This window comes from Trachinotus anak, unplaced genomic scaffold (genome assembly GCF_046630095.1).
Source record: "Trachinotus anak isolate AG129_WGS33_773 ecotype Australia unplaced genomic scaffold, CSIRO_AGI_Tana_v1 ptg000017l, whole genome shotgun sequence".
Lineage (NCBI taxonomy): Eukaryota > Metazoa > Chordata > Actinopteri > Carangiformes > Carangidae > Trachinotus > Trachinotus anak.
Genome location: NW_027273868.1, coordinates 2,487,792 through 2,505,582, shown reverse-complemented (window position 1 = coordinate 2,505,582; position 17,791 = coordinate 2,487,792). Strand labels below are relative to the sequence as shown.

At 48.4% G+C, this 17,791-nt stretch overlaps 2 protein-coding genes across 2 annotated transcripts; both read right to left on the bottom strand.

Moving 5' to 3' along the window:
- Positions 1–59: 59 nt before the first annotated feature.
- On the bottom strand, positions 60–8,187 carry snrnp70 (small nuclear ribonucleoprotein 70 (U1)). The gene is made up of 10 exons (XM_071501424.1): positions 7,977–8,187; positions 7,498–7,651; positions 7,349–7,411; positions 5,795–5,849; positions 5,637–5,701; positions 5,493–5,555; positions 5,127–5,208; positions 2,111–2,212; positions 1,412–1,511; positions 60–1,325 (listed from the first exon to the last, which is right to left on the bottom strand). The coding sequence occupies exons 2-10, from the start codon at positions 7,642–7,644 to the stop codon at positions 581–583; spliced, it is 1,422 nt and encodes a 473-aa protein (XP_071357525.1). The 5' UTR covers positions 7,645–7,651; positions 7,977–8,187; the 3' UTR covers positions 60–580.
- Positions 8,188–8,792: 605 nt separating this feature from the next.
- On the bottom strand, positions 8,793–17,772 carry scaf1 (SR-related CTD-associated factor 1). The gene is made up of 6 exons (XM_071501423.1): positions 17,576–17,772; positions 13,053–16,572; positions 12,318–12,400; positions 11,684–11,992; positions 10,820–10,948; positions 8,793–9,637 (listed from the first exon to the last, which is right to left on the bottom strand). The coding sequence occupies exons 2-6, from the start codon at positions 16,498–16,500 to the stop codon at positions 9,479–9,481; spliced, it is 4,128 nt and encodes a 1,375-aa protein (XP_071357524.1). The 5' UTR covers positions 16,501–16,572; positions 17,576–17,772; the 3' UTR covers positions 8,793–9,478.
- Positions 17,773–17,791: the final 19 nt, after the last annotated feature.

The following is a 17,791-nucleotide window of genomic DNA, read 5'->3' as shown; positions in this document are numbered from 1 at the left end:
CATTTAAAACAGCAGTGAAGTCACAGGATGTGAGGGACAGTAAAACACAGTTGAGCAGCTCAGACTTTCAGTCACATCTTTATTAAAATGACCCTGCAAATCTAACATACAAACAGCAGACATAAAAAAAATATTCCAGAATGAATAAACAGAATAAACAGCCCTCCACTGTCACAGCATGTTTCCTTCAACTTCACAGACATCGAGCAGAACCTGGGTCCAGACAAGCCAACAGTGTCACTGCTGCATGAAGATGGAAATAAAAGACTAACCGAGCTCATTCCTTTACAGTTCACTTCATCCCAGGCCAAGGGAGAGGAGAAAAAAAAAAAAAAAAAAAAAAACCTATCTTGAATCACTAAGGTAATCTGGTAACATTGAGTGGCACGGATTAGTTGGGCAATGCAGGGAAGCTGCAACTTTTAGTGAGATCACATCAATTATATGCATCAACTGTGTGCAACAATATCAAGAGGAGGAAAGCTAACTAGACGTCTGAGGAGTCCCTGACCTCATGTAGACCTCGAGCCCTGGAAGAAGGTCAAGGCATGAGTGGGGGTCTGCTGGAAGAGGGGTCATCTCAGTACTCATCTCCTGGAGCCTCCATCTTGTAGCCGTTCTCACCGGAGCCGTATCCGTCAGCTGATGGCACCGACTGCTGGTCCATCATCATCCCATCCTGACTGTACTCTTCCATGTGTGGCGGTGCCCCTCCTTCATCCTCATTGCCCATATCATCCTGGGGGCCCATGTCATCTCGTAGGGACCCATGGCGCTCTTCCCTGCGGTCCCCTCTGTCTCGCTCCCCCCTCTCCCTTTTGTGCTCCCTGTCTCTGTCCCGGTCCCCCCTGCGCCGGTCTCTGTCCCTGTGGCTACGCCTTCGGTCCCTGTCCCTTTCTCTGTCCCTGTCTCTACGCTCCTCCATGCCCTCGCCCACTTCTCCTTCATGTTCTTCCAGCGTCCGCTCCCCACCCTCAGGGGCACCATCTCCCTGGCCCACCTCCTCCCCATCCAGACCCTTGCCTCTCTCCCTGTCCCTCTTTCGATCCCGGCTCCTGCTCCTTCTCTTCCTGTCTCGACTCCTCTCTCTGCTCCTGCTGTCTCCTCCCACTGCCCCCCCACGCTCCCTCTCTCGCTCTCGACGCCGACCACTACCACTGCCACTGCCATCTTCTCCTCCTCCAACCTGCCTGTCTCTCTCCCTCTCTCTCTCACGGGAACGGGTACGTCGACGGCGTTCACGGGATCGGGACCTCCGACGATCTCTGTCCTTGTCACGGTCTCGCTCCCGGCTGCGCTCCCTCCGATCTCCGCGGTCCCGATCACTGTGAGGAGTCAGGGCAAAATGAAGACCGTTTCACACTGAACACAGTTTTATACCAAACGACAGGTGTTCCCTGAGAGGACTCACCCGCCCAGAGGGCGATCGTCGTAACGTGATGCGTCATCTCGTCCAGAGTGCTTGATGTTGACATCAGCGCCACCTCTCCTCGTACCACCCAATCCACCACCTGGTTCAGGAAACAGACAAAATATTAGTCAACTGTGTGTTGGGTGACATGAGTTAAAAGCCGACACTGGTTTGTGAAGACGAGTCGTCCACCTCTGCACCATGTGACCTTCAGTCAGGTTGCTGAGACAAGGCTCGGATAAACCGTCAGATACACCCGTTTACACTGTAGCTACACTACTGAGCTCACAGCACTGCACAGTTACCATGGCAACAAAGATTCAACACCTGGCTAAAGCATAGAATTTACAGGTATCTGGTCTTTGAGTCTGTAGGTCAGCAGGTGGCGGTGGGTTTCAAGCCTATCTTCTGATAGGCTGACTGATCTGTTGTTACTAGAGCTCCGTAGAGAAGCCTGAGAGAGGAGATGTAAAACTACACTGAAATGGTTTTGGTTCTTAAAATCACAAATATATCTTCTGATGGATATCAACAAAGTATCACCTTAAAAAACTCTGCAGAAATCTGATGTTTTCATTTTGTTATTCTGTTGATTGATGGGAAATGTTATCAATTTTAAAAGTGAAGGGGTGTGAACACTATGTGTTGAAACACTGAATGCTAAGACAAAGCAGGAACAATATGAAGGTGTCAGCTGACCCAGCCTGCGAGGGTGCCATCCTTTGACCGTGCGTCCTCGCTCCACGTCCACCAGCACCCGTCTGCCGTCGATCTTCTTCCCGTCTGCGTGTTTGTAGGCGGCTGGAGGAGAGGAACGGGGAGAGGGAAGAGAGAGGTGAGGTGGAGTACGACCCATCACTGTGGCCAAGGAAACAAACAGTGCATTATGATACTGACCAGGAGCAGGCGGGGCCAGAGGGCTGCTCTCTGGGTAAAAGCCGAAGGATAATGGGAGTAGACTTCCTTCCACCCGGTGAGTGAAATGTTACAGATTAAAACCCAGCTTCAGTTTCACTGTCTACAGTCAGTGACAGTGGCGTCTAACAAGACGGTCTACATTGTGTGGACTTGTTCATGTTTACCAGTCCTGAACCAGCAGAGCGACACGTCACACCTCTAATGACAGACTTAGGGCTGACTAAGACAGACCAGTCAGTGACACATTGACTTCAGATCTGAGTTTAACCTGCAGAGACACTGCAGTTATCAGGTGTGTTGTCTGTTCACTACCTGTCAAACACCTGAGCTCTATCAGGACAGAGCAGCTCACTGAGCTCAAGTTCAATCTTAAGTTTGACCTTTCAGATCTTCTCATTGATCATTGATTAATGGTTGGTCACTGATCAGCTGCCACTGACTGCACCATTAACAGTATTTTTTGGATTAGATTGGATGATTGTTGACTTGTAGCTTCTATCAATATCTGGTTTATTTCCAACCTGATGTACATGTGTCCACCCCCGCCCCCCAGTTACACCACGCAACAGTCTATCAGTCCATCGAGTAAGATCAAGGGTGAGATCCAGGCGGTTCGTCCTGGTCTGATGTGCTGATGTTTTTCTGGGGACAGGGCCTTACCAGAACCCTTCAGATGCACCATGAACTCTGAGGGCCTTACCACACTCCCTCACCCTGACTGTGGTCTTACCATATCCCTTCACTGACGACAGTCTGTCCCTGTCTCAGGGCTTTACCAAACCCCTCTGCCTCAGAATACACACTGTCACAACACCTCTATCAGGGGCCTTACCAGAACCCCTCCACTTCACTGAGGATGACACCATCCCAACCAAGGACAGGGCCTTACCAAACCCCCACCAGTCCTACCAGAACTGACCAAGTGAAACAAACAAACAGAACAAACACGGGGCTACATTCCTGACAGGAGTCGTCTTTAACTGAGGATGAGTGAAATCGTGTTCCTGACTCTGGCCTGTGTTGGATCTACACTGACTGAAGGTGTCCAGTGTCTCAGCCTAGGTAAGGACATGAAACTGTTTCTGTGACAATCATGAATTCATCTGTGAGGCTACAGTAACTACACTCTACCTTTACTTATATAGTGAATCAATAATGTATGAATTAACCCATTCATTGATTTACCAAGAGGATTCCCCTCATCTGCCTTTTCTGTTAAAGCCAGCACAGAGTCAACCAATAACAACATCATTAATAATTAAGAGAATTAGTCTTTACAACCTGTCAGGTGAGAGTCAACCTGTCTAATCTAATCTGTATGAAGATAATTAAGATAATTAGTCTTCATAACCAGTCAGGTGAGTAAAGAGCAGCACAGGCAGTGAACCTCATTAATTCATGTCAGTTAAGTTCATGTTCTGCTTCATTCATTTACACCTGGCAAAACTTTTTGATTGACAGCTGAACACCTGAGTCTAACAAAGTCATATGATTATTTTCCAGTGAACTATCAGAGAAGACTAATGAGCGCTGACCCTCCTCAGTGTCACTCAGTCACTGTGTTTTTTATAGACAGACCTGTGTTCACACTTCACTACATGTAACTGCTCTGAGACTGACAGCTGTGTGACAACATCTGGATCTTTGACCCTCCGTACAGCTGAATCTTTCTGAAGCAGGGGCCCTCAGTAACCTGAGGTGGCTTTAACATAAAGGGCAGAATCACTGGGCAACAGTTAACACATGACTGGTCAGGGGTTCGTTCAATGGTCAAAGCCTGAAATCCCAGTGGTTACAATGACTCTGAAACTGTTGAGGGCTTGAAAGACGCTTTACCCATTGAACGTAGCTCCTCTTCCCTATGTAGGAGATGGAGGGTGGAAAGAAATCTTACCCATCATACAAACCCATTATACCAACCATATACTGAGCTGTGGTAGTAGGGTGTAGATGTATCATAACCATCATCATCTGCCAGCCAGCTCTGGCCAATAGCCATCACAGATTGGCGGCTGCAGTGGCAATGAGAACAACACACAGTTAATACACTGTTGAGCCCCACATCCCCCCGCACCTCACCCCCCGCTGTCACTACAAAGCTGTGATTCAGCAACTCTGGTCTTGAAGAGCTGATGGACTGATGACCCAGAATGATGTCACTGAGTCAGATGCACCATTCACTGGTCTAATGAGACCGTGGTGGTTTTCACTGTGGCAGCACCACCAGCTGTAAACGTGAAGCTGCTCTAATCTCACCATGACCAGGGTTGGAGACCACCAGTAAAACTTTGAAACCAGCTCCTAGTCATACAAAGATGGTTTCCATACAGTCCCTGTTCAGACCCGGTTCAGTTCTCGGTGACCAGTCTGACCTTGTGCTTACCAATAGTCCACCCAGGAAAGCTGCTCTTCCAGAGCCTGACACTTAAAACACAATGAGCCCTTTGACAGGCAGACAGGTCAGGGTCACAGAGTAAACACTTCTACCTCCTGCTTCTTTCCCATGATGCCCCACTGAATGAAGCCACTCCCTCCTCAGCCAGACTATTAGTCAACTGATGACACAGACACACACATCACACAACCACCAGACGCTGATCTCAACATGCAAACATACGTCAGTTTGACGCCATAACCAATTTACTCATTAGGTGGTGGTCACCTGCACAGGTGTTAGAGCTGCACCCCCTATCACTACAGTAACATCCACAGAGTACAGGAGGGGGGTCAGCTGAAGATCCCGCCCTGCAGCTCACAGATCAACATGTGATCACACAGACTCTACAGAGGTACTCACAGTGCATGTCCCGCTCATGCTCATACTCAATGAAGGCGTAGCCCCGAGGCTTCCCCGTCCGCTTGTTGTAGACAATGTAGATCTGAACAGACAGAAACAGTGGTTACGTACACAGACCCACAACACCTGCTCTGTGTGTGTGTGTGTGACAATCAACAACATGTTAACACCAGCGTCCTCATGTACAACCATCAGCTCAGCATGTTTCTGTCATTATTGTGTTGCCCATTACAACTTTTTACAATTTGCATCACACCGACACAACAGAACAAACAAACAAACAAACAAACCACCCTGCCATCCATGTCAAGTTTGAGATCATTAAGTGTACATTTACTACCACACGTCACAGACAGCTGCTCGTACCCGTTTGATGGGGCCGTAGACCTCAAACTCTCTCCGGAGCTTGGACTCTGTGGTGTCGTAGTTCTACAGCAGAGACAGAACACTATCACACATCAGACCTTATTACAGTCACAACAACACAATGACTGTGCTTTCAACACTCACCACTCGGGCAACAAACAAGGTCTTGAAGGCATCCCCTTGCGCATTCGGGTCATTATGGGGGTCCCCTGACAGAAAGCAAAAAGGACACCAGGATCAGTTTAAACCAGCAGACCACTCAGTGAAAACAGGATGTACTAGACATTACCATGGAAACTTACAGAGCTTGAGTTCTGTTTCCACCACTGCTTGTCTCCTCTCGATCTTCTCCCGCCTCTGCAAAGCAAGATTAGATGAGATAAGATAAGATGAGCAGCAACCTGCAGCCCTGTGTGCTACAAGGGTGTGCACTAGGTTCATGATTTCATTAGTGATACCTTTGTGAAGCCACTCCCTGTCAGACCTGCTCCTCTTTACTGTGTGGGGGTGGTTTGTTGTGTTGAGTGAACACCAGCACCTGCTGACTGTTGTGTAGAGCTCAGTCTGACCAGGCTGTCATGTTTCTGAATGTTGTCAGATTTGAGATGGTAGCAACACGAGGTTCAGCTCAGAGATAGAAACACTCTGATGTTCCCGCCTCCTGACATCACTAACTCATCTGTGATCTCAGCCTCTGTCTGAACCTTCAAACACTGAAGGAGCCGTTAGAGGCTGAGGACACAGAACTGAGTGATGTCCTCGTCCTCCCAGTGTTTACAAGAGGCCTGTAGACAGATCACTGAGGTAACTGTCAGCTGACTGAGTTGACTCCTCATAAACACTTTAACACTTCAGTCTCTGAGCTCATCGTCTGTGACGCTTTACTTCTGCTGTAAAGACGTTAGAGACGCTGTGAACTGGTTTTCACCCGTCATTAATTTTTTCCTCTGTGGCAGCTGATCATGTGACAGCAGCCTTCAGAAATTCCTGCAGGTTCAACTGGTCTAACATGGCACTTTACGGCTGATTAATTCAGACTTCAAAACACTCACTAGCATAGCAACATTAAAGCTACAAACAACCCATAATGCAACACTCTGGGAGAGACTGTGGTTCCACTGGTACTCTCTGTTTAGAGTGTCTGTTGTAATGAATGAATGTGGAGCTGAACTATTAGACGAGCCTCAGTTTCTTATCCTGTGAAGTGTTAATGTCAGAGACTCCGCTTAGAAAACACCTGTATAAACAGTACTGTGTTGGATAACATGTAAGACAATAATCCAGAATTACTCATATTGAATAATCAGAGCAGATGACAGAGGACATGTTAAGACATGTCATGTTAAACTGACCCAACACTGAGGGGGAGACAGAGGGAACTGAGCTGTGAAGAAGTGTGGAAAAAGACAGGGGAAAAAAATCATCCTCTATTATTTGTTTCTTTATTCTAATGCAGTGATCAGTGATTGATTGGTTCTGATCAATAAAACACTTTGTGAAGTAACTGACTTTAGTATTACTGTTTGAAAAATGCTTAATTTTGACTGTTGCTACATTTTAAGTGTGACATCATATCTCAATCAGGATATTTCACATAAATATGAGTACAACATTAAACTTTGTCCACAATGATCAACCTTTAGACTGAAGATGGTTCAGTATCCTGCAACCAAAACAGCTGTTCTTCTAATAATCACTTCCTGTCCTGACCCTGATTCGGTCATTGATGGCTTATACACTTACTCTCTCTCACACACACGTATGTGTAGCATCAGGAGCCAGGACCAAAAAGTTAAAACTTCTCCTGAGTATACACAGAGACCACTCATCAATGGGGCCCCTCCTGAATAACTCACCTTTCTCTCCAGCCGCTCCTCGCGAGTCTCTGCCCTTGTTGGTGGAGGAGCATCTCTAGGGTCCTAAAGACAAACACAGGGAGATGAAGCACTGAGAAATAAGAGGATATAAACAGAGCATTCAGAGTATCACACGGGTTAGTGTTCACCTCGAAGTGCCTGATGAACGGAGCGATGCCGCTATACGGCTGGTTGTGATGCTTCTCATGGGGCAGCTTTTCCAGCTGAGGCAGGAACGGTATAGGGTCCCGCGGCGCAAAGAGGGCCAGCAGGTTCGGGGGGAGAAACTGGGTCATCTTTCACCTGAATAAGGAGCCACATGTGTGAGTAACGCCCGATACTCTGCAGGATGCTAACGGTACACGGCGGGCCAAAGCCAGCGGCGGAAGGACAACTAGCATCGCGTGCTAAAGTTCATCCTCCGTGACTGTGCCGCTTTGGGGCCTCTGTGGACGTCTTTAAACCGACGAGGCAACACTTTTTAAACACGGCGTCAAATTGTAATCAGACGTTTGGCTACAATCGTTTTCACCCCGATTTTAATATCTTAGACACCCCGTAGTTTATCGCTTTAGCATTAGTCACCCAGCTAATTATGCTAACAAGGAGCCTCGAGTTTGACTCTTACCGTCTCTCCTCCGATGTCAGATAAATGTCACACCATGGGCCGGGGGAAGGAGCTTCCGGTGTCCGCAGGTCTCCTGGACCAACTCACGCTTAAAAGGAGGATAAACAACCAGTAGAAGCGATCGTCTGTGAGACACACTATGTGGCCGCAGGTTAGCTCGATGCGTGCGAGTCTTTCTGTTCTCCTCGAGTAAAATGGCGGGCTGCCGTAAAGAGACGACGCTGCCGTAATCTGCAGCGCCGCAGCGTAACTGCGGTGATCGACGGGATTTACGCCCGACTCTCAGATGAGAAACGTGTATTAGGTATAAGCTACAGCTCCAGACTGTGGTCCCCTGAAAAGGCTTCCTGTGAACGCCTCAATACTCAGAGGTCAATCATTCAAATCAGCTGTTCTTCTTGGTCTAACTGGGAGCTACTGTACATTCCCCCCATTCCTACTGCATATATTTAGAATTATTAATAATTATTGTTTAATATTTTATCACATACTTTATTGGGGGGAAAATATCTATATTTCTGATACCAGGCCTGTAGGATTTGTTTTTGCTTTATTTTTCTTTATATTTTTTCTTCTATGTTCATTTTTATGCACCAAAACAAATCAACTTCATTTTATGTGAAAACCTATTTAGTAATAAACCTGATTCTGAGTCAGTGTGGAGCTGGAACTGTGCTGCTTCATGCTCAGTGTCAGGATCAAAGGCGGAAGCTCTCCACACATGACGTACTTTGTCTCCAAACCAGAGTCAGCAGCTTCCCAGCTCCAGAGCTTCCATCCCACATACTAAACCAATAAGATCACTCCAATCTGTACTGGTTTTCAAGCAACATTTATATTTTGTTGGTCAAGTCATTTTATAAAGAGATTTAGCAACTTTCTCAACCTCACTAACACATGCACACAACACACAGACAGCAGAGTCAAAGGACTGAGGTCAGTGTGTCTGAACCTTCAGGGTCCAGCCTCCAGCTCACCGACAGGTCAGCTTACATCCTGTCTGTGACAGAGGGGCTGTTAGTGTCCTTCAGCGTTGTACAATATACTTTAATGTGTGCGACCCAGTATTACACCTCCCCTCAGCTGGTACTCTGATATACACGGGGATGGGGAGGACAAACCAGCATGGACACCTACTCCACTGCTGCTGAAAAACTCCCTGTGAACAGTACCACCGCTGTGAAGCTTCTAATGAGACATCAACAAAACTAAAAACTATACACTTCACACAGGTGGTATTTACTGCAGGGTTGGTGTGCTGGACTGTATTAAATCACACAGATGTGCATGACAGCATCCACCTCCTCAACATTTTATATGAGATACATTTTCTAAATGAGACATATTTACAGTGAGATCACAGAGAGAGGGAAAAGACTTCTATAAGATCACATAAAAACAGATGAGGTGGCTATGAAAGCAATAAAAATATCAGACATAACAGAGGATGGTCCAGGTCTTGAGCAGAAGGCGGTGTGGAGGAACATTTCTAAAGTCTCCTCTCAGGCAGAGGAATGCAGCACTCCAGGCTCCCTGTCCTCCCTCTCCTCCTCATCCATTTTGCGTCCATGTTTCCGGAAGTATTTGTAGCGCTGCACATAGAGCTTCACAAGGTTGCTGACTTTGACCGGGTTGATCTCTCCAGTGCGGCTGTGGCAGATCTGAGACAGTGAGATCACACAGTTCAGTTCAACAACAACACTTCAGTTTGTTCACATGGTTTCAGTGGAGGAACAAACATTGTACCACTGCTGCTTCAACGTGTATTCACACAGTAACACAAAACAATGAGACACAACTAACAGGTTATTGCTTAAATGTGGGACAGAATTTTAATTTAATTATGTTTCTGTGTGTGGTCAGTGTGGCCACTGGAGTGTATGTGTGAGGGCAATGAGAGAAGAAGTTAATTTGAGAAAGAGGAGAGAAGTAATGATGAAATATTGATCAGTGTGTGCATCATTGATCTGATCAAAGACATCAGAAGTTTTGTTTTTATTCCATTTCTGCTCACAGAGTCTCCTCATGTTATTCTGAGCTGCAGTGATGAAGATGAGAGTCACAGCTTCATCACTGTCAGGATCCTGTGGATTAAAGAATCTGTGTTCAGTTCAGATGAAGCTCTAATAGTTCTGATGGAGTTATTTAGTGTTAAACTCTCCTCTGTTTGTTAGAAGCTCTGTTTTAAAACCAGAGTGGACACATGGAAAAACTCCAACATAAGAACATCCACTGATCTATACAAACATCTACTGATCTTTATCATTAGACTTTATTCTCAACTCTTTTGTCCCAGTCAGGATCCTGTAGAGATGATGACTCAGTTTTTGCCATGTATCTGATTGGTCATTAGTTTGTCTGATGACAGGTTCTGATCTAATCCACAGCAGGTTAGGAGCTCAGCATCCGTTACTATGGTGATTTACCCTGGTAACAAGTAACCACCAGTAGGACTTAAGTAGGAGTAGAAGTTAAACCTGAAGTTACCTGGATGACCTCAGATCCTGCTTCATAGTACAGACCTCAGGAGTCAGTCAGTGAGGGTGAAGAAGAGGTAATGAGCATTTAGCTGAAAGGGTCACAGAGTCTCAGAGAGTTCAGATCTTCATCAGTCCACAGTCAGACAAACTGTCTATAGATGGAGGTGATTCAGGTCTGTGGCTACTCTCCTAGAAGAGGTCTACATCCAGCTGAGTGCAGCCCAGAAGGAGGTTAACCCCTTGTATATATTTTCAGATGTGCACTGAGGTACACACACATTCAATCAGTAAGATGTACACTGAGGTACACACACATTCACCAAGTGTTTTCCTGTCCCAAATGTCACTGAGGTGTGTACTGACCTTATGCACAGCCTTCCTGAGGATGTCTTTGTATTCGTCCTTGTTGATGTCTTTGCGCTGATAGTAAGGTTTGATGGCAAGCTTCACCTCCTCCACTGCTCGCTCCTGGGTATGCAGCTTCTTCAGGTACTGGGCAATTCAGCGAACAAACATGTTAAATTAACGACAAAACAATAAAAACACTATTTCATTAGTAATGTGCTTTTACAAACACAGTGTAAGTGCTATGCAACATTAAAAAGAGGATAACACATCACACAATACATAGCAGGCAGGTTTTTTTAATTTCCCCAGCTACTGCAAACTAACACCTCCACAGTATAATGGTTCATGGTCACAACACTAAGTTCATTACTCCGCAGAAACACTGTTTTCATTCACTATTTGTTATATTATGAGCAGCTCACCACCTCAGCTATTATATTATTATATTTATTACTTGGATACTTGCAGCAGCAGAAGAAATAATGACTATGTATGAAGGACAGAGGGAAATAATTGAAACAGCATGAAAAAGTAGAGTTCCTCACAATCAAAACAAGTGTGTTGAGGTCATGAGATGTGAGCAGTCTGTTAGTGGTCATCATCAGAGCTGAGGAGGGAGGAGCTCTATTCCCTCCACAGGTCAACACCAGGTTTAAAAAGGTCCTATGTTGTTTTTAAACCAAGCTTCTTCTTCTTCTGTCCCATGTTTTCACTTGTTACCCAAACATTACATCACTTAGTCGAACACGTGTGACTATCGTTGTGTAGTTACAGCTGCTGTGGTGAATATATGCTGTGAGTCATTAACAAGATAATAACAGACTGAAAAGATTTTGGGTCACTGATCGAGCCTCACATGTTCATGACCTGCACCTGTACCTTATCAGGGTCTTTACTCTCACTGTCCCATCCAGTGTCACCAGAGCTCCCAGTCACTCCTGACAGCCCCACTGGCATAATAGGGGGCGGGGTCTGTGCACAGCCACCACTTATGGAGGGGTGCAGGTGAGAGGGTGGAGTTTTGGTGCAGCCAACCAACGGGAGGGAGCTGTGGAGGATGAACTGGGCTGGGCTCAGACCAGGAGGCGGAGGGAGAGAAGGAGGGGGAGGGATCTGTGAGGAGGAGGAGGAGGCTGAGGAAGGGGGAGCGTGCTGCTGGGCCTGGCTCTGATTGGCCTGTGAGAGAATCTGCATCAGAAACATGAGACAGAGTAGATGAGATCTGGTACTTGTCAACAAACAGGTACATTCACCTGCAGCAGTGAGTTCAACAAACACTGAGCCACAGTGACAGGTTCAGTCTGTGAGGTCTCACAGATTCTGTTGTGTTTAGTGAATGAAGGTAAAAGAGGATGCTTGTTTCTTTTCTGTCTCATTCAAACATGAGTTTATTTTTTCTGAATATCTAAAAATACGTTATTTCTCAATAAAAAAAACTAAATACAAAACTCAGAATGACAGTGACAGAGAAACTGTGTGAGTCCTGAAGAGTCCGCTGACTGAGCACGCTCACCTGGCTGGTTGCCTGAATGAACTCTTGTGCTTTGGCTCTGCTAGCAATGTTGGCCTCCTCCATCTTGAAGAGCAGCGCCGTCACTGAGCAGAGGAAGAAGAACATATCAACATGTAACGTGTCATATTTCACATCTTCTCTCAGCCAGTGTTTAACCTAATAACCTATTTCATGAGGTTGCACCGACGTGACTTCTTCATCTTTCTTCAAAGTACAACTCAAACTACAACAGGGTCTGATCAACCATCACAGGGGTCAGTCTGAGTCTGGTGTGGCCAAAACTAAAGCTAACAAAGTGACTGTAGGATCTACTGAGTTAGGACAGTGGATTCAGTGTTACATGACTTGGATGTTCAGACACCTAAAGATCACACCACAAGGACAGACCTGTGACTGATGGAGGAATGTTATGCTGAGCTGAGGGTCCTGAATGACCAAAAACCAGAACCTCAACAAGCCACTGGTTTCTGTGTGTTTCACTACACATTATGAAGACCACCCTGGAGACACCTGAATCAGGTAAACCACCATGTCACCTTTGAGTTGCAGGACAAACAAACCAGTTCACCACCAGACACAACACAATAATAAAGGTAAAAGCAACAAAATTATGTGTTTTCTGTCACAGGTTGGACCCTTACATCTCAACTCTTCTGCATAAATGAAACTACTCTTTAAAATAATCTGTGTCACACATCTGTGACACAGATAGGGGGGTCATCTGTGTCAACTTACATGCTAGGACTCCACCGGTTGTGCAGTCCACCCCAGTCTGCAGACTCCATGGGAGGGCAGATGCTGCTGGAGGGGGAGGAGGAGGGGGGGGCTTACTAGCAGATGAAGAGGACACAGAGGAGGAGGAGGGGTCTGACGAAGACAGAGGCAGAGACAGGGAAGTGAGACCACAGCCTCCCGAAGAAGACGAGCAGGGAGGTGAGGCCAGAGATTTGGGTGCATCATCTGGAGGAGGAGGCTTAGCTGTGGGTGTAGACAAGGCAATGCTGAGACCGGCTCCCTGGGGGGTGGACAGGCTGGATGGACTGGACGTTGGGAGTGTGGGGCTGGTCTGAGTTGGACAGTCCTCGGCTAGGAAAGAAGGGTCTGGAGTCTTACAGCTACTGTCCACAGTCTGAGAGTCTGGCGAAGAATCCCTGGTGTCCCTCAAAGGAGCCATAGAGGGTGGAGGCGTGTGTGGTGGAGAGGAGGAGGGTGGGAGCACACTGGTGGAGGAGGAGGAGGAGGAAGAGGAGGAAGAACAGGGTGCTGGGCCTGCTGGCCCAGTATGTGGACTGACTGACTTGCTCCCATCTCCAGCAGCTGACTGACCATCTAAGGAGGCTCCACCCCAGCCCTCGGACGTGGCTTTTGCTTGGCTTCCGTCTCCAGCTGTTGACCCTGCAGCTCCGCCCTTTTCTCTTGTCTTCTTGGCCAGCCGACGGCGGCGCTTGGTTGCCAGAGATGATGAAGGGGAGGAGGCAGAGGAGGAGGTGGATGTGATGGAGCTGGGTTTAGTTTTCTTGGATTTCAGTCCAGCAGGACTGGTTAATGAGGATGGTGGTGCAGCCAGGCTGCTGCGCTTCCCCACACTGCCCAGATCCTTATTGCGGCTGCTCAGCGACAGTGGCTCTGAGCACGGTTTGAGGAACGGAGACCTGCTCTCATTGTCCCTGCAGAAGACTACTGCAATGGAGCCTCCCACCACGGAGCCCCCAGAACCCCCCCCTGTCCCTCCTGGCCCTAGGAGGTCCATGCCCAGCTTTCCAGAGCTGACCGAAGCCCCCGTGGTGCTGCTCACGCCCTCACGAACCAGCACAGATACTTTGGATTGGAGCTTGCCCTTCCGGCTGCTGCCACTCTCTTTCTTGGACTTACCAGAGCGACCCACATCCTTCCTGCTGCTTTTGTCCCGCTCTTTGTCCTTTCCCACTTTCTTGGCTCGTTTCGCTGAGGGAAGGCCAGAAGAGACAGAGGCAGAGCCTGAAGTGACTGTCAGCGAGGACAGGCATTTGCTTTTGGTTCTGATGGAAGACGAGGAGGAGGATTCAGACTGGCCAATTTTCTTTAATGTGCGAGATTTCTTCTTGGGGTGATGTCGTCCAGTCTTGGGTACAGTCTTAGTTTTAGGGCTGGGCACAGGTGGTTCTGGAGGCAGGGCAGCAGGAGGTGTATCCTCCAGCGAAGGGTAGTCTGAGTCCAAAGCTTCACCGTCCAAAGACAACACATCAATCTCCAGTTTGTCCGAATAGCGGTCTGACTCGTAGCTGTGATACCTTGGAGGTGAGAGCGACTGCGATCGGCTGCGACAGTTCCCCCGGTCCTGCGCCTCTCCACCTGAGTGCCACTTTCTCTTCTTCTTCCTCTTGTGGGGCTTGTCAGAGTCTTGCAGGGGCCGACAGGGGGAGGTCGGGGCGAGTCTTGGGGAGCCAGGTACGGTGGTGGTGGTCGTGGTGGTGGTGACTGTGATGGTTCGCTTGATGGCAAAGAGGTCAGACCCATTGAGGTCTTGGATAGAAGGCGGGACAACAGGCCGACCGTCCCGTCTCCGATCCTTTTCGCGCTGCCTGTCTCTGTCTCCATCCCTCTTCTCTCTGCTCCTCTTGGACCTCTTTGAGATGCCCCGCTCTCTGCTGCTTGAATGCTGTCTTCCCTTCCTTTCCTGCTCCTTCTTTCTAGAGCTTGACTCTTGCTCTCTTTCATCTCTTCTATGGCTACTGGTGCGATTTTGTTCTCTCTCTCTATCCCTGTCTCTCTCTCTTCCTCTCTCTCTGTCTCTACTTCTGTCCCTGTCTCTGTCCTTGTCTCTTTCCCTCTCTCGATGTCTTTCTTCAGATAAGCTTGAAAAGGACCGTGTTGTGTGGCCCCCTCTGCCTGAAGAGTTGCAGGACCGTGAGGCCTCTGGGCTGCTGTGCCGTCTTTTCTTCCTCTTTCGGCTGCTGCTCCTGCTGCTCCTCCTTCCTTTAACCTCCTTCCCAGTCTTGTGCCCTCGTTCCTTTTCTTTGCTCCTCTCCCAGCCTCCCTCTTTGTCTTTCCTTCTCTTCTTTCTCCTCTCTTCCTTTTCCCCAGCCTTCCTCTCTTTGCTCTTCTGTTGGTCTCTATCCTTGGAACTCTTGGAGGACTTGCGGTTCTTGCTGCCTTGCTCCACAGGAGGTGTGAGAGGGGAAGAGGGTGCAGAAGCTGGAGGATGGGAAGGAGGAGGTGGGGGCTGAGGAGAGAGGGGGGAGGAAGCAGGGAAGGAGAGATATCTTTCCTTCCGCCTGCTGACCAGCTTCCTTCTCAGATCCTCCACTCCCACCACAGGCTCATCCTCAGACTCCCGGTCCACCTCCCAGCTGCCCTCTGCACGCACTGACACGAAGCCGTCCCCGTCCAGCACCCGGAGGATGCGTTCTGGCTTGGAACCAAAGAAGGAGACATTGGTAGAGTTCAGGGGGAGGATTTCTCCAGCTGCTCTCTTAATGCCTCCGTCTCTGTCAGCTGCCCCAACTATCTCCCCCTCTTCTATCTCAGAGTGATCTGAATCAGCGCTGTCCCTCTGCTCTCCAGCCTTGCTGGAGCTACAGTCCACTCTCCTCCTCAGAGGGAGCTGGGTGACCAGACAGGGGCTTGGCAGATCAGTCAGAGTGTCAGTGGAATCTGGAGGTTCTTCCTCTTTCTCCTCCTCATCTCCTCTTTCAGCCTTTCTCTTCACCCCCCTCAGTTTGATGCTCTCGTCATCAGTGTCCGATGCTGGGGAACCAGTGGGGTCAAAGGGGTCATATTTCTCACCTTCCTCCCCCTTCACCCTTCCCTCCTTGTCTGCCTCAGTGGGATGGAAAGGATCGTACATCCTTTCCCTGTCCTCTTCCTCACACACCTGACTGGGCTGCACCAAAGCGTGAGGGCAGAAATCTAGGGAGGTGGTGCTGGGTGTAGACATGGAGAGAGACTGTGTTGCTTGAGAGGCAGAAGTGGAGGACACCCTTGCCACCTCTGTCCCCTGAGTCTGACCTTTTACATGGTTCTGACACAAGTTGGCACAGACAGACGAAGATGTAGACAAGGGTGATGACAGATCAGACGAAGGAGAAGACAGAGACAAGGAGGGCGAGCAGGGAGGAGGACTCCTGGCAATCTCTCTAACTCCACTTGGGGAAGAGGAGGCAGCAGGCCTCCTTTTGAAGCCTTGTGCTGGTGTCAAGTCCATTGGCCAGGAAAACTGGTGGTGCAGAAGTCAGACAGCGGGTCCACGCTGGAGAAGCTGAATCCAGGAATAAACCTAGTGGAAAAGACAGTACACATTTAACTGACAATGAAAATCTGACAATTGTTGTTAAACAGTAAAACAACTAACATCACACGATCCATCCTCTGCTCTGTCTGCACACAGCTACGTACGAAACAAGTCACCCACATTAAGCACAGTATCTCATGTATGTCCACGACAGGACCCTGTCAGTCTGCCACCCTACTCACTACAATTTATTGAGAATACAAGCGTCTTCCTGTTTGTCCATCTAACAATACTAGTACTAATACCCCAGGACCAATTCAATCAGCCATGACTTCTGAGGAGCAGGATCTCATCGGAACAGGACCCCAGAGGAGCCAGACCTCAGAGCCAAAGGGGAACAGAATCCCAGAGGAGCCCGGATCTCAGAGGAGCCAGACCTCTTTGGGCATGGAGACATTAGCTTCATTATGAATGTCCCTCACCTGCAGTAAAACTAACAGGTCTTCTGGCTCTGTTCTAAGGACGGGGCTCCAGTCTCTGATCCACTCTCACTGGTTCTGCTGATTCACTCTGGCTTTTACCAACATGTCAGTGAAGTTACAAACAAAGAGAGCGTGGTAAGGGACAGAGGAGCTCCGGGCTGACATCAGTCTCTGTCTCTAGTCCATGACCAGTCGCTGTGTTCAGCATTAGCACATTGATCTGGTGTCCTCCTGTCACTGGCTCCTCTGGCTCCTGTTGATATAGGAAAGGAGGAAACTTTGATGTGGCTGGTCCCTGAGCTCACTCTCCGGTGCCGGTGTTAGCATTAACGCTGACGCCGCTGGCTCTTTGGCTGAACACCGTGGTAGTTTGCGCCGTGTGCGTTCCATAACTTCTAAATCTGATTTGACACAAACATATAAATGACCCTTGACCTCCGAAAAGACGCGTGCACCGTGTGTAAGGATGCATCGGCAGCAAGAATTCAGCTAGCTAGTTAGCTGATTTAGCTCACAGTGGCTAGGGAGCTAAAGGCAGCAGGCGGAGCCGTATGTTGACGGGTTACCTTCAGTCCGGTCCGGCAGTCTGCGGTCTCGGGTCAAAGCCTCCGTCTGGGATTCGCTGCTGTCTCTTCCTGAGACATTAAAACGACCGTGAAACACCGTATCCACAGCCTTTCTGCCGTTTTAAAAGCGCAACAGCAGCTCCAGTCCATCAACCGCCGCCATCTTCCTTCCTCTCAGACCGGACGACGAGGGATGATGGGAAATGTAGTCATCGC

Coding starts and splice junctions, on each gene's coding strand:
- snrnp70 (XM_071501424.1), bottom strand. CDS start 7,644: ATGACCCAGTTTCTCCCCCCGAACCTGCTGGCCCTCTTTGCGCCGCGG. Junction 7,412..7,497: donor CGTTCATCAGGCACTTCGAG/GTGAACACTAAC, acceptor GTTTGTCTTTAG/GACCCTAGAGATGCTCCTCC. Junction 5,556..5,636: donor CCTTGTTTGTTGCCCGAGTG/GTGAGTGTTGAA, acceptor TCTCTGCTGTAG/AACTACGACACCACAGAGTC.
- scaf1 (XM_071501423.1), bottom strand. CDS start 16,500: ATGGACTTGACACCAGCACAAGGCTTCAAAAGGAGGCCTGCTGCCTCC. Junction 11,993..12,317: donor TCATTCAGGCAACCAGCCAG/GTGAGCGTGCTC, acceptor TTTCTGATGCAG/ATTCTCTCACAGGCCAATCA. Junction 9,638..10,819: donor TCAGGAAGGCTGTGCATAAG/GTCAGTACACAC, acceptor TCACTGTCTCAG/ATCTGCCACAGCCGCACTGG.